Source organism: Anomalospiza imberbis, chromosome 1, assembly GCF_031753505.1.
Source record: "Anomalospiza imberbis isolate Cuckoo-Finch-1a 21T00152 chromosome 1, ASM3175350v1, whole genome shotgun sequence".
Taxonomy (NCBI): Eukaryota; Metazoa; Chordata; class Aves; order Passeriformes; family Viduidae; genus Anomalospiza; species Anomalospiza imberbis.
The window spans coordinates 137,811,621-137,825,356 of NC_089681.1; the positions used below are offsets into that span (position 1 = coordinate 137,811,621).

Genomic DNA, 13,736 nt, shown 5'->3' on the forward strand with positions numbered 1-13,736 from the left:
ATCAGCAGACACCAAGCTTAAGAAAAGAGAGGTTCACACAGCAAGTGATAACTCATGGTGATTCCTTTCCAACCAAGTTTACACGGATTCTGGAAACAACTGTCCAAGCATGTGGATAAAGAGAGCTTTGAGCACCACCATACAGACAACTGACACCACACTCAGGAGAGCCCCAAGCACAACACAACACACCTGGACAAGATTGCTGCATCACCGCATTTGACCACATGTAGAGAGAATAAATGGAATAAATGCACAGAGTAGTTCAAAGATTTTTCTCCTCTTTATTTAAACACAAATACATTTACAGCATGCAGGTAAGTTAAAACTATATGGCGTCTTCCCCAAACCAATTGTTTTAATGCATCTTAAGTGTACTGAAGTTAAATCAGATTCCACAGGTAGACTTGTCCTCATGTCAAATTTAGAGTTACACACAGTAGTGAGTCAGCATTTAAGTTATGTAAATAATTTAGTTGTTCACCAGAAATAAATATTATTTTACCAAGTTCCTATCCTAAACCATCTTTTAAAAATATGATCTAGAGGAACATAAAAATAAGAACCACTCAAAGACTGCAAGTTGAAATAGCAGTGTTGAACATTCCCTGTATAGACTGAATACTTTCATTTACAAAATACAGTAATTGTCCTGTCTGGCTGACCTATCACAGCCAAACCAGAAAGCAAAGACAGTTGTGTGTTTTTCTTTTTTTACATTTTAAGAGGCAGTTATTGGTAAACTTCATAAAAGGTTTAAAAAAAAAAAGTTTAAATATAAAAAGGTGATGTACACTGAGCTACATACTAGTTACTATTTAATCTAATTTTTTAAACACAGCAATTTTCAGCACCAAAACCCATGACAATTACCTACAGGAATGAAACCTCCATTCACAGGCATGAGAAAAAAATCCTGCTTCATTTGAGTGGGTTGTTTTGTTTTTATGATTGCACATTGACAAATGAAGGCCTGAAAACCTGTAGTTAACACAGAGAAAGATAATGGACAGTGCTGATTCCATGATGAGAAATTTAATTCAAAATATTTTGTTGTTTCTTTATTTTTCTCTCTCAGTATGCTGCCTTCAACTGTGCTCTAAAACAACTGCAAGTTTGGAGTGCTTGGCGGCCTTAGTGAAGAAAACTGTTTTAAGAGCTGAAAACTCCAAAATAGTGGGATTTCCAACTGATACACTCAACCTTTAAAAATCAAACTACTAAAAATTCAGACTACTGTAGATATAGAAAAAAAGTGGTTCAAGGTCTAAAATTTGACTATACGCCATCATAATATAAATATTTCGCCTATTTTAAAATATAAAAATTGAAAGTGATTTGCTGTCTGAACAGTCACAGAGTTTCTACAGTTTCCACAACAACTGAATACCCAGCAAAAAACTCAAGCCAGAACAAAAAGTTGTATCAACCAGGTCTGAAAAACTCATTGAATTCTTCCAGCAATACTAAGTTTCTTCTTTCTTAAAGACCCGGTAACTAACTAGTTTCTATACAGAAGAAGGCTGTCCTAAAAATTATAGTGGCTAAACCCTATGAATAAGTTAAGTAAATTATGCTATAAAACTTTAAACCCCGGATTCAGCTCAGTGAGAGTACCAGGGCTCAAAACAAACTAACAAAAAAAAAAAAAAATCAAAACCCCATGTTTCATTTTTTTAGCCACTTTACAGGACTTTATTGCAAAGAGAAGAAATTCAACAACTACTACTTTGGACATTTCATATACCTACTTACAAATGAATTACAAATACAATTTAGGGTAGCACTTTATTTTATTGTTATTTTAAACACATGCCACTGGCATTTCTGGATACATCAGTTTTAAAAAGTTGTGTCCTTTATTTATGTGTCTGAATTCATTGGCCTGTTGCTGAAAAAGGCTTTTTAAACTGAAAATTAAAATTTTAGTCACAAATTCCAGTGCTGTATGTAGTGGAATATAAAGTTACAGTTTAGATTGCCCTCATTTCACTATTACAAAATAGTGAAAGTGAACTGTCACAGATACAGACAAATGGACAGACAGGCTCATCAGAATGAAGCAGAATGTTTTCACTCCACCAGACTGTACTGTGTGCAGAACCAGGAACAGGACAGATGGGATAATCCATTGCCAAAGTCTTTTTTGTAAACTCAGGTTTACTCTTATTACTGTAGAGTATTTAATTCTAAGTCACCCAGTGGCCGAGCACAGGATGAGATAACAGTTACAGAGCCTTGTTCATTCCAAACTCTTTAGGTCGGTGGTGTCGCGGTGCCTCGAGGCAGCTGTGGCAGCACTTCAGGATCCTCACACTGTACAAACACAGTTGGCTCCAATGCTCTGTGCAGCATTCCAAAAGAAAACTGTAAGGAGTGCCACCCTAATTCAGTGGGACATGTAGTGTTATGTGAAGTGAAAAAAATGAAAGTATACTTAAACACTGTTGCACATTCCCTAAGACAATAAGATGTACACAAATTAAGCAAGAAAATCTGAACTAAGATTTTTCTCAACGTACATTCAGCTTGGCACAGTGCGGACTAAATTTAAGACATGAAAGACAAACTGTGTAATAAGCAGAGCTACACTTTAAGTAACATGTCATTTTTCAAGACGCCAAAATTGCACTCTAGTTGGTTTTTTTTGGGAATCAGTTAGCAGAATTTGTAGAAGGGGGAAGAGCTGTACAGGCCAGGTATAATTTATACAATTTTCAAAAAATAATCCTACAGTCCCCAAAAGGAGAGATTATTGTCATGGAATGACTCCCTCTACACAATATCCAATCTTCCTCATGCTGCATTTACTTTTCAGCAACTGTAAATGAAAAAAAATATCGCAGAGTTAAGACAAAAAAGCAAAGTTGTTCACATTTACAGTAGACCATATCACTATTTACATGGCCCTTAAGAGCCCAGCTCTTAAACCACTCAGATAAGTGCTAATAAAAAACCCACTTTAAATTAAGAGATCACACAACACACAAAGCATTTAAGCAATGCTGTCTGCTACCAACGATTTTACAGCAACACAAACTGACTGGGTACGCAATCTTGACTGCAATAATGGAGTCAACATTACAGACAGAAACCACTTAGAGTCCAGCTCCATTTCCCATGACTTTTGCTGCCATTCCTGGCTAGTGGCAACTCCTTGGTCTTTCAAGGCAAATGTTATTCAAGGTTAAAGTACCAATCAGTTCAATCTCTTATTTACTAAGAGACATTACTGAACAGAACCAGGTACCTTGACTAGTACTACAGCCCAGTTTTCTCTGAATTGGAGAGAAAGCTTGGAAAAGTCAGTCAGCTAATGAAAAGAAACAAACAGAAACAAGATTCACATAAGCTGTTCTGGTGCCCTTCAGAAGAGGAGCACCCAGATTTCAAGCACCCCACCCCATTTTAGATGTATTTCAAACTGAAGATACAGATAATTAACTAAGGGAATGTCTACAAGACATTTATAGACACATTCAAAAGTGCAGATGACAACAGAGAATATAAAGTACAGCATTACTGTTAGGTGAACAACAGATCAACCAACTATAAAGCAGATATTAATTAAAAAGAGAGATTATTCTGTAAAGCAACTTAAACATATTAAATACCATGCAACATGTAATTACTTTGGAGATTAGAGATGTTTTAAAGTAAGTGCACATTTAATTTCAATTACTCTAACTGCATTTTAGCTAGGCTAACATTTTAAGTTTACTGGATGAGGACATGAAGTCTTCTGTTAAATAATTCCAAATCACTGATCCATGAAGCAGTGTGCAAACACAGTAAGAAAAGCAAATAAATAACATGTGAAAATATGGTAAATTTTATCACTGAATGTTTTTCTGAAGAAAACTATATTTAAAAAGACACTAGAGCAAGCCAAAAGAATTTAAAATATCCACTCCTTTCCCAAACAGTGGCTACTGTCTTTGACTGGTAACCATCTCCAACTGATTGTTTCCATATTTTGTTCTACTCCTGCAGAACACCATCAGAATTAGCATTTTACAGCAAACATGTTTCAGAAGAAAAGCAGCACCATCTTTAGTCAGGGAACATCATACTATTCCACTGGCTATAAAATTCTGTAAAAAGGAGTTAATCTGACTATTCAAGTGACTTCATGCCACAGAATGAACTGCAATAAACCTAATACAAAGTAGTTTGATCGCACATTTTAAAGAATACTACAAGACAAACTTACACTTTGTCTTGCCGTCCACCTCCACGCAGCACAACTGGCTGGCTGTTCTGAGTGAACGCGCCTCCACCACGAATTGCACTTGGATGAGTTGGAGAAGCTGCTGGATGCTGGCCAGGGCGGATAGGCTTAGCTGCATGACAAGAAATGTGACTTACAAATATATACACAACACCACCTTGGATCATTCAAATTTACTGATATCATTAGCCAAATGTAATAGTCACAATTGAATGCACTTTGAATAAGAAAACAAATAAAGAGGATGGCATTCTGAGAACATAACAGATTAGTGTCAACTACAACAAACTCTGGAAAACAGACAAAGTTTTGCTTTACTGTTCCCTGTTAAAGCTTGCAAAGCTTCTGATAAAGATTATATTCACAAGAATTATCTGTCCCACCTAATGTATTACCTTATATGAATCCTTTATTTAAACTATTTTGCAACAGCTCTTTGCAGAATATGAGCAAAACTTAACTGCAATGCTCATTAACATTTAAGAGAAGTGTATTGATGACTGAAGTCCTTCAGTTCTACAGCTTTAGCATAATGTGCAAAGTTAAGATCTCCACAGGTCACACACCTTCTCGGTCCTCAGCACTTGACAGAGTAATAGCAGGTGGAGGAGCAAAGGAATATAACTATTTTGCCTCCACCTTCCCAACCATTTTTCTGTTATTTTCCCCTAGAGAGGGCTGTGGACACTGTATGTTTTGGAACAAAGAATCGAAAAGGTAATTAAAGATCTTTGGATATTGTGGGTTTCTGTCTGTTCCCCTGCCCCTTAAGATCAGGTCAATTTTGTTGTTATTGTTGTTGAAGGTGATGGCTTAATCTTTCTTGTTTCCTTGAAATACCTATTTAGTTTTAGAAATTGGAATGGAATTGCAATCACCTAAGAGATTAAGACTCACATGCAGTGTACTGTTTCTTATAGGAAATGTAACATATTCAGGCTAGACTTCTAGGTTGGTAAGCCTTTTCCAAAGCCATATAAAACAAATAAAAAGCCAAACAACAATAAAATACCACCTCCACCCACAGTCTGTTAACCAAAATATAACTCACAGTAGAAAATAGATCATATTGATAAGTGCAGTTTTAATGAGGCCTGAAAGATGCACATATACACAAAAACAAACCAAAGTAGGAGACAGATGAAGCTTTAGGGGGCAGGAGATTCTTTACTCACCAATTTGTGCTGAATGTCCTCTTCTGGCCATATTCTTGGATCTTACAGCTTCCTTTATACGATCTACTTCCTGCTGGTACCGCTTGCGATCACGAGAAGCGTTCTCTTTGGCTTCCTTCAGTGCAGACTCCAAAGCTTTAACTCTTTCAGCTGTAGCTCTAAGTCGCTTCTCCAGTTTAGGAAGTTCGCAGCGAAGATCAGCATTATCACGTACCAGCTACAAAACCAGAAGTGATTATTTTCTTGGTATCCCTCTTCATAGGGAGAGCTAACCAAATACCCTCCTCACCCCTAAAGAGACAAAGCAGTAGGATTACCATATTAACTTTGCTTAAGCTTTTAGTAAATCTATGGAGGTCGGTGATATTGAGACTGTCATTTGAAAAATCAGTTACTGTGGAACAACCTGCTATCCAACAGAGACAGGCAAGCAGCCCTTAGGCTCATAATGCAGTCCAAACACAAATTTGGATCCCTTTCTGTTTAAGTGCAGCCACTTTGTTATACACCCACATGTACTTAAAACAGCTAATTAATTTATGTTACAAAATAATAGACTAAAGTTTTCCTGCATCAAGAGACACATTTAAGATGTAGAAGTATTTACTTATAAAAGTTATTTTATGACAAATAGACAGTTGCTTCTGTAATAATGGATCAGGAGTAGTTTCATTATAATTTGAAATGAAGTCTCACTGTACCTGCTTGTGAACCTTTGTAAGCTGTTCAAGATTATTCTCAAGGAAGGAAATCTTCTGTTTCTGTGCAGCACTGCCTCCTGTATCATCTGAGTCGATCTCAGCACTCTGCAGTAACAAAGGCAGGGGGAGGGAGACAGGAGGATGAGTACAAATCTGAACTTCTATACTAAGATCAAGCCATAAAAATTAAACCAAATAAACATCAGTTCCTATTTTACTTCTAAACTGAAATTCAAGCAGCATTCTCAGAAACAAGGAGTTTAACTACAGCACCACATTACCTTTTTCACTCTAGTAGCCAGATCTTGAACAAACAGCTTCCGAAGATTGTGAAGAGTCTGAAGTTCTTTTGCCTACAGTTAAGGACAAGAAATTAACAAAACAACCAAACAAACTCTGAAAGAAAAAAAAAAGAGACAAATATTGATATTTGCTTTGGAATATATTATATCTTACCACAGTCTCTTCCAAACCCTTTAAGTCTTGCCTCGCTTGTTCCCGTCTGTCCTGCATAACCCTAAAAGAGAATAAATTGCTCCTGAAATATTCTAGAAAAAAATAGAAATTTTATTTTAAAGGACTAGAGTAATTAACACTCTATGATACAAATGAAAAAAGCCTGTTGGTTGAAGTCTTAAATTAAAGATGTAGCCAACATGACACTCAGAAATCTGTATGGCATGGGGGTGGTGGTGGGACTGGGGGAGTTGCAAAAGGAAAAGAGGGATGTACTTTTAATACTGAATACAAACAAATACATTCAGATGCATAAATTATAAAAGTTTCTAGAATAGTAAAAGACAAGACTCTCAGTTAGCTTCGGAGTAAACATTTGGGGAGATCTTGTCCTACAAATGTTCTTAGCTGTGGCCAGCTGAGATGCTAAGTATCATGTGCCAGATTAAAAATCTTCTCTTTGTTTTCTTTAACACCTCACCCTCAACACATTGGCAAAACCAGCATCATAAACAACAATATCAGTGTACAGGAATAGAACCTGATGATTATCAGTGTACAGAGCTGCTGTCTTGCCAGTTAATGTGAAAGCATTTTCTGCACAGGAAACTCAGAACTGTAAGTCAGTGCAGTTACCAAGATGACAGAATACAGGAAAGGAATGTGGACTGTCCTTTTTATGACCTGAGATTAGAATAGAAAGGCCAAGGACTGCACAAAAATGAAGTGTTGCTGTTAAGTAGTTAAAAAAGCTTCTTTTCCTCTTGGAATTTCTCCTTACTCAGTCAGTTTCACTACTTGTTCACAGTTAAATGAGCAAACATTTGACCTAACAAAATATTCTAAATAATGTCACTATCCTATCCATTTTCCAGGTGTCTCTGCATAAATAGTTCCAGGCATCTTCTGCAAATTCAAATTCAAAAAATTAAAGTGAATAATCTGCATTGTTCCTGGTCTGTCATTTGCCATGCACATTTATGATATTCAGTGGAAAATAACTGGATTCAAAAAGTCTGGGGGAGGACACAGAATACAATTTTTAGAACTTCTTTGCAAATCTTTTGAAGAGGAATGTTCCTATACAGCAGGTGGTCAGTGCTAGATGTAGATGAGCCTACAAACTGAAACAGAAAGCAATGTGGTATGTATAGCAAATCTTACAAGACAATAAAACCTACTGTAGTTAATGTAAGTTTTGTAATAATTGTGGCAGGTAAATAAATCAAAATAAGATGGAATCACAAGACCAGAGTACTGTTAAAATTTCAGTCAGTTAACCAGGACAAACAAACAAAAAGGTAAAAAAAAAAAAAATAGCAAGCATTGCTTCTGGGTTACCAGCACACATCAGTCAGGTCTCTGATTACTTCAAATCCCATAATAAAAACCCCTGAAAATCATTGCGGGTTTTAAACATAGCCAAAAAGAACTTTTCAAAAAGTACTTTTAAGTATAATGTATTTTTAGCTTCTGTAAAGATAAATTTGTATGCACCAGGAAGAGGTTATAACTGATACACTTAGAAAGATTTCCAGGAGATTAAGAGAAGATTTCTAGAAGCTGAGAACTCTTTTTGAGCTTGACTTGGATACTTATCTGCAAGCAGAATGTGATTCCATTTTTCCATTAACTTTCGAGTCTCTAATTCACTAACACATTGTATTCAGTTAATCAATGAAGCATTCAACCATTTAATTTTGAGAATAAACCATTTAGAGCCACCTAACAAGTTAAATCACATAAGAACCATAAAAAGATTAAGGGAACTCAAGAACTAGAAAAAGAGTAAGGGGAATTGTTAGAGGACTCTTGCAGTCTTAGAGAATGCAATACTTAGCACCAAATTGAAAAGTTAATCACTCCAATCCGTAACGCAGTCATGGGCCTTCATATCTTTCATAATTTTACTTTTTCATAATTTTACTTCTTAGTTTAAGTATTCATGCAATGCAAAGGTTTTATAAAAGGTTCAGGAAGGCCTCTTTAACAAGCATTCTATAAAGTGAGAGGCACTGCATCATATTAGGTCACTAGTTTATAGAGTAAGCATTTCCACACACATTTGTTTTATGTATCATTATCACTTACGTAAGTTCATGAAGTTTTCTGCTTTTCTCCTGATCAGTCGCTTTCAGCTTCTCATGCTCGACTCTCAGACGTTCCTGTTCAAGCATCATCTTCTGGTTTTGGCTGAACACAAAGTAAATATTTTATCAGCTGAAACTCTCAGCCCATTCAGTAACATAATGAAAGACAGAAGGACAGTTGTGGAGGAAACTCTCACCACTTCCTTCCCCAGTACTGTACTTCTGTACTTGCCCAGTCCAGAGGCATTTGGCACCACTAAAACAAAGACAAGTACTTACTCTTGAAGCTCAGTGATGAGCTTCTCCTTTGCATCAACTTCATCTCTCAGGCTGCTGATTTGTTTCTGATGTGTCTCACGATGGCTCTGAATTTGCTGCTCCACAGCTTGCTATTAGAAAAAGCCAGAACATATTAAATTCTCTGAGTTACCACCAGGCTTCACTCTGGAGGGATTAGGGTTGTTAGGTTTTCTTCTTTATTAAGCAATGAATTGACTTACTTTGACTTCATTTGCAGTTTGAACCTTATTTAAGTGCTCTTTCTCCATCTCATGGACCTTTTCTAGAAGGGATAGACAACAAAAAAGACAATTCAGCCAGGTATCTACGTAATCACAAGGATGATGGCATTTATTTCCCTTCCCTTGCCGACACCTTACAATTTGGAAAGAGTCCCCTCCCACCACAAAAATTAATTGAGTTAGTAACATCTTTACTCCCATCAATAACAGTTCTTTCAAGCATCAAACATGTTTTACCATGGATTAATTCTACATGTTCAGTAGCAAAAAGCCTTTCTATAGCTCTGCCTTTCAACCTAAACAGAACATATATATATATATATATATATATATATATATATAAAATTTATTATAAATTTATTTATAATTTATTATAATTTATTTATTTCCCACTTTATATTTATCACTATATTGTTAAAATGGTAGTGGTGGGTGGGATGTAGGGAGGCAAGTCCTACCCTGTGCTCGGAGTTGAACTAATTCTTCATTAAGGGAATCCACAGATTCTTCCAGCTGCCTCTTTTTCTGTTCCACATTCTGAAGATATTCCGTCAGTGACTTGATCTTGGCTTCATGCTTGTGAAATGAAAAGATTCATTTGCTTTGGAACTAGGTACCATGGAATTACGTCTGCATAAACGGTTCATACTTATTTTTTACACAACAAGTAACCTCATCTCAAAACAAAAACAGTGCCAGCTAGACTCTTAGAAGAATATGACTACTCAAGTAGATCTGTAATGTAGTCTTTAACACAGTGTCTTTATTCTGGGTTGGAATGAAATACATTTTTGGCTGGGAGAAGAGATGGTTTGCATGCTAAATACTAACAGAGGCAAGAGAGACTCACTGTATTTAGAAGATTGCCCTGAAACGTGCATCTCCTGATTTTAAAAGAGATGATTAACCGTATGAAAAACAATATACAGAAATATTAAACTGCGTACTAGATCACAGTTTTCAGTAGTGTTAGAAGTCACGTTACTTATCTTTTCTAACAATCACATTAAAAAGGCCTTTCTTACACTAGAAATAAATTTAATCTGCTACACAAACCTCCTGGAATTTTACTCTGCTATTACCTCTCCCACTTCCAGCTTGGGGCATTAGCAGGCAGAGTGACCACTAGCCACTGCTTCTTTAAGACTTGTATTTGTAAAGAATCCTGTGATGGAGAACACACGGGCTCCAGTATTTAATACAAGTGCTGCAAAAGCATTAGCAGGCTACAGATAAATTGCAGGAATTCTGACATCCTGCCATGCTGAATTACTTAGAAGCATCCAATTTGATGAGAGTACTAAGGAAACAGCTGAGTCTTATGGCTGTTCACTCACAGTGTGCTTTGTTAGGTGCCAAAAAAACCCTGCAACTTTTTTTCCCCCCGATAGGTTAATGAATTTAATTTATAAAGAACACCGTGCACTGTAGAGAGATATTTACCTGTGAGATCCGGAGCTGGCAGGCAGCCAACTCCTTTTCATTTTCTTCCATTTTCTTATTGCTTTCAGCTTGTGTGCCTTCTAACTGTTTGCAACGTTTTACCATTGTTTTCACTTCTGATTTCATTTTGCTAATGTACAGTCTTGCGACTGTGAATTCTTCATCTATCATGCCAGTTCCCTCAGGCTGCTGAAAAGGGTGGAATAGCACATTTAGAAAGCTCACATAGCAAAAGTAAACTAACAGCGCACTGGAGCATCTTAATGCCCAGGACACATCCCCAGCCTCACCTGATAGCCACAGAAGAAAAAAAAATAAAACCCTTACATTTTGGTATTTAAGTTTTCTGATTGATGATTAAGAAGTTTGTACAAAGACAATGAGTTGCTTGAAGAAGGAAATAGAATTCACTATTTATTTCTAATACTGCTTATATTCTCGCCCTATAGCCATCTTCTAGACTTATCTTTTATTTCATGTCCTCATGCTGTTTTTAATACAAGTATCACCCTGATCATCACTGTGGGTCAATATTAGATTTCCAAGACAATGCTGTTGATTAAGACCACTTCATACAGCAGTTTGATAACATGAATGAGAGCACTGCTTCAGAAAAAAATCATGCATGCTCTTCCTTGTCTATACACAATCTAATTCTGTCTGGGACCTGATTAAGTCACAATATATTGTATATATACAATGGAGAGGCTTATGTCCAAATGATTAATATAGATGAAGCTTCCTAGAGTGGTATTTTTTACCGTACTAAGAAAATGCCCCCACCTATCCACAATGTGTTTAATACGTGGCACTGAAGGCAGCAGTGATTAACTCTTACCTTGACATCATTATTTCCTACTGCAATTCCAATCTCTGCAAGATCTTTTAGTAAGGAGGCCATCATTTCTGTTGCTCGTTTCTTCTGATGGTTGGTCATTTCTTTAAGTTTCTGAAGCTCTGCATCTATACTGGCTAAAGTGACCTATAGTAAAACAAGTTAGCCTTGATTAAACAGAACACGCTCTTGTTCTTGGAACTAGTTTCATACTATTTACAGAGAACCAGTAATTCTTCTGAAAGAGCTAAAAAGTACTGGGGACAGAGACCTTCAACTCACAAAATCTTAAAATTCTGCAGCAAAATTAGTGTTAACACTGTTAAACAGCATTTAGAGTTATATACAATTAAATACTGCAGGGAATCACATTTATAGAGAAAGGGTAAATGGACAGCAAGTCCAACACTTTCCACCATATTTTGGTAAATGAAAACAATTTCAGCTTTACCTGCAGAGCTCTTAACTCTTCCCTACTTGAAAATCAAAAAACGAGATTACTCTTCCAGTACTGATATTTCATAAACACAACCCTTATTCTTGAGCACTTTTTCAGGCGGTTTGAGCTGCTGTGGTTACAGTGGCTGCAGCTCAGCAGCTTGCATGCTCAAGAGTCTGCTATTTGCTGTCCAGTTTTAAAAAACACCAGAAGTTTTACAGCAGAAAAGTCTCAGGCAGAGATGCCAAAGGATGGTTACTGCATGGGTTAGCAGTGCCAGATTGGGATGTCTTAATTTTATGACACCTCTGAACAGATGCTTTCTTGCAGATTTTGAGTTATTCATGACACACAATGGATGTTAGTTATAATATCTAGAATCAGTGCCTATAACTAAAAACTACATCAATAAAGCAAATAAAGAAAAACAGCAAAAATACCCCTGTACAGAATCATACACACACACAGAGCAAGTCTACTCCAACAGATTTTAAATGCTGCTCATAATACTCTGACTTTCATAATTCTCTGACTTTTGGCCAATCTTCAAGCGATGTAAGTTATCAGTGAAGATTATTCAGCTTAGAATACTCAGAAATTTAAAGAGAAGTTTCATGATCTTGTGAACTTCAATTACATCACTAGTGCTCTACCAAGTAAAATCTTACTAACTGAAAGTTGAAAGCAACAACCGCTAGAAGACCCAGACCCTCTTACTATCATCTTCAAGAACAGAGAAGAGTGAGACTTGTGCCATTAATATTGTCTGCAATACCAGCAAGCATGCTGATCCTTTCCACTACTTAGAATTTTAGGACAGTAGGTAGAGCACTAACTGCTTAAAACTGATTGAGGTCTGCCAAATAGCTGGCTACCAAAAGTGTCAGTTCAGAAACTTTGCAAGTATGTAAGGAGGTGCACAGCAGCCAGTGAGACTGATACTGCATCTGTACTTTAACGGGTTATCTTGTGGAATACGTCCCCAACTACTCCTTTCAGAAAGTAAACCAAACTGCTTATTTTTGAAGGCATCAAGGTAAGTTATCTCACACTCCAAACACACAGCAAGCAAACACATATTCCTTTCAAGAAAAACTGCAGCATGCTCAGTGCAACTTCAAGACTGGAAGAAGCAGATTCTTAAGTTAGGATTTCTCGAATTGCACCGGAAAGACAAACAAAACCAGCATATAATGAAAGTGTTAAGTTTTGACACCTAGGATATTTCTGAACACTCTTCAGGTAGTAAAATGCCACAGGCATTAAAAAGACAAGCACTACCAAGGTCAATAATCACCACACATTCTTTCTTAAGCTTACAGGTTGCTGCAAAAACCAAGTAAGTTTTAGACTTAGGATTTCATTTTCCCTTGTGAAATACTTTCAAATGACTTGAAGAAATACAGGTAAGGCAAGAAAGTCACAAGATTGCCAGCAATCTCATATCCATATTTCATACCGATTTTTGATTGAGTTCATCACTAAGCAGTTCATATTCCTTTGCTTTATCTTCTACTTCCTGAGACTTCTGATCATAGTTGACAGCTAATTCTTCAAGGGCTTGTAACACCTCTTTCACTTCCTCTTTAGAAGCATCATTTTCAGCCTGAAGGCGATTCAACTCTGCTTGCAGGTTGTCTTGGTCCCGTCTGGTTGATGCCAGAAGCTGCAATATTGACAGAGGTTTAATAAAAATACAATAATAAATAATTATGAAGAAAATTGCATATATATCTTGAATTTTATTAATGCTTGTATCTACATTCCAAGTGACTAGCTTCATGCAATAAGGATACCAAGAACAGAATATAATGAACAACTAAATTCACAATCTATATTCACAGT

At 36.5% G+C, this 13,736-nt stretch overlaps 1 protein-coding gene across 4 annotated transcripts in view; it reads right to left on the reverse strand.

The window, feature by feature from the left end:
- Positions 1 to 264: 264 nt before the first annotated feature.
- Positions 265 to 13,736, reverse strand: part of KIF5B (kinesin family member 5B) — a 102,975-nt gene continuing 89,503 nt past the window's right edge. For 3 of the 4 annotated variants that reach the window (XM_068173018.1, XM_068172991.1, XM_068173010.1), the window contains 13 exons: positions 13,351 to 13,557; positions 11,456 to 11,599; positions 10,618 to 10,806; positions 9,633 to 9,750; positions 9,154 to 9,215; positions 8,933 to 9,042; positions 8,655 to 8,756; positions 6,564 to 6,624; positions 6,389 to 6,460; positions 6,108 to 6,212; positions 5,407 to 5,623; positions 4,214 to 4,343; positions 265 to 2,821 (listed from right to left, as the gene is read on the reverse strand). In XM_068173018.1, coding sequence (XP_068029119.1) covers positions 2,815 to 2,821; positions 4,214 to 4,343; positions 5,407 to 5,623; positions 6,108 to 6,212; positions 6,389 to 6,460; positions 6,564 to 6,624; positions 8,655 to 8,756; positions 8,933 to 9,042; positions 9,154 to 9,215; positions 9,633 to 9,750; positions 10,618 to 10,806; positions 11,456 to 11,599; positions 13,351 to 13,557 — 1,524 coding nt within the window. In that variant the 3' untranslated portion in view covers positions 265 to 2,814. The remainder of the gene's footprint in view (positions 2,822 to 4,213; positions 4,344 to 5,406; positions 5,624 to 6,107; positions 6,213 to 6,388; positions 6,461 to 6,563; positions 6,625 to 8,654; positions 8,757 to 8,932; positions 9,043 to 9,153; positions 9,216 to 9,632; positions 9,751 to 10,617; positions 10,807 to 11,455; positions 11,600 to 13,350; positions 13,558 to 13,736) is intronic. The other variant, XM_068173000.1, reaches the window with a different exon arrangement.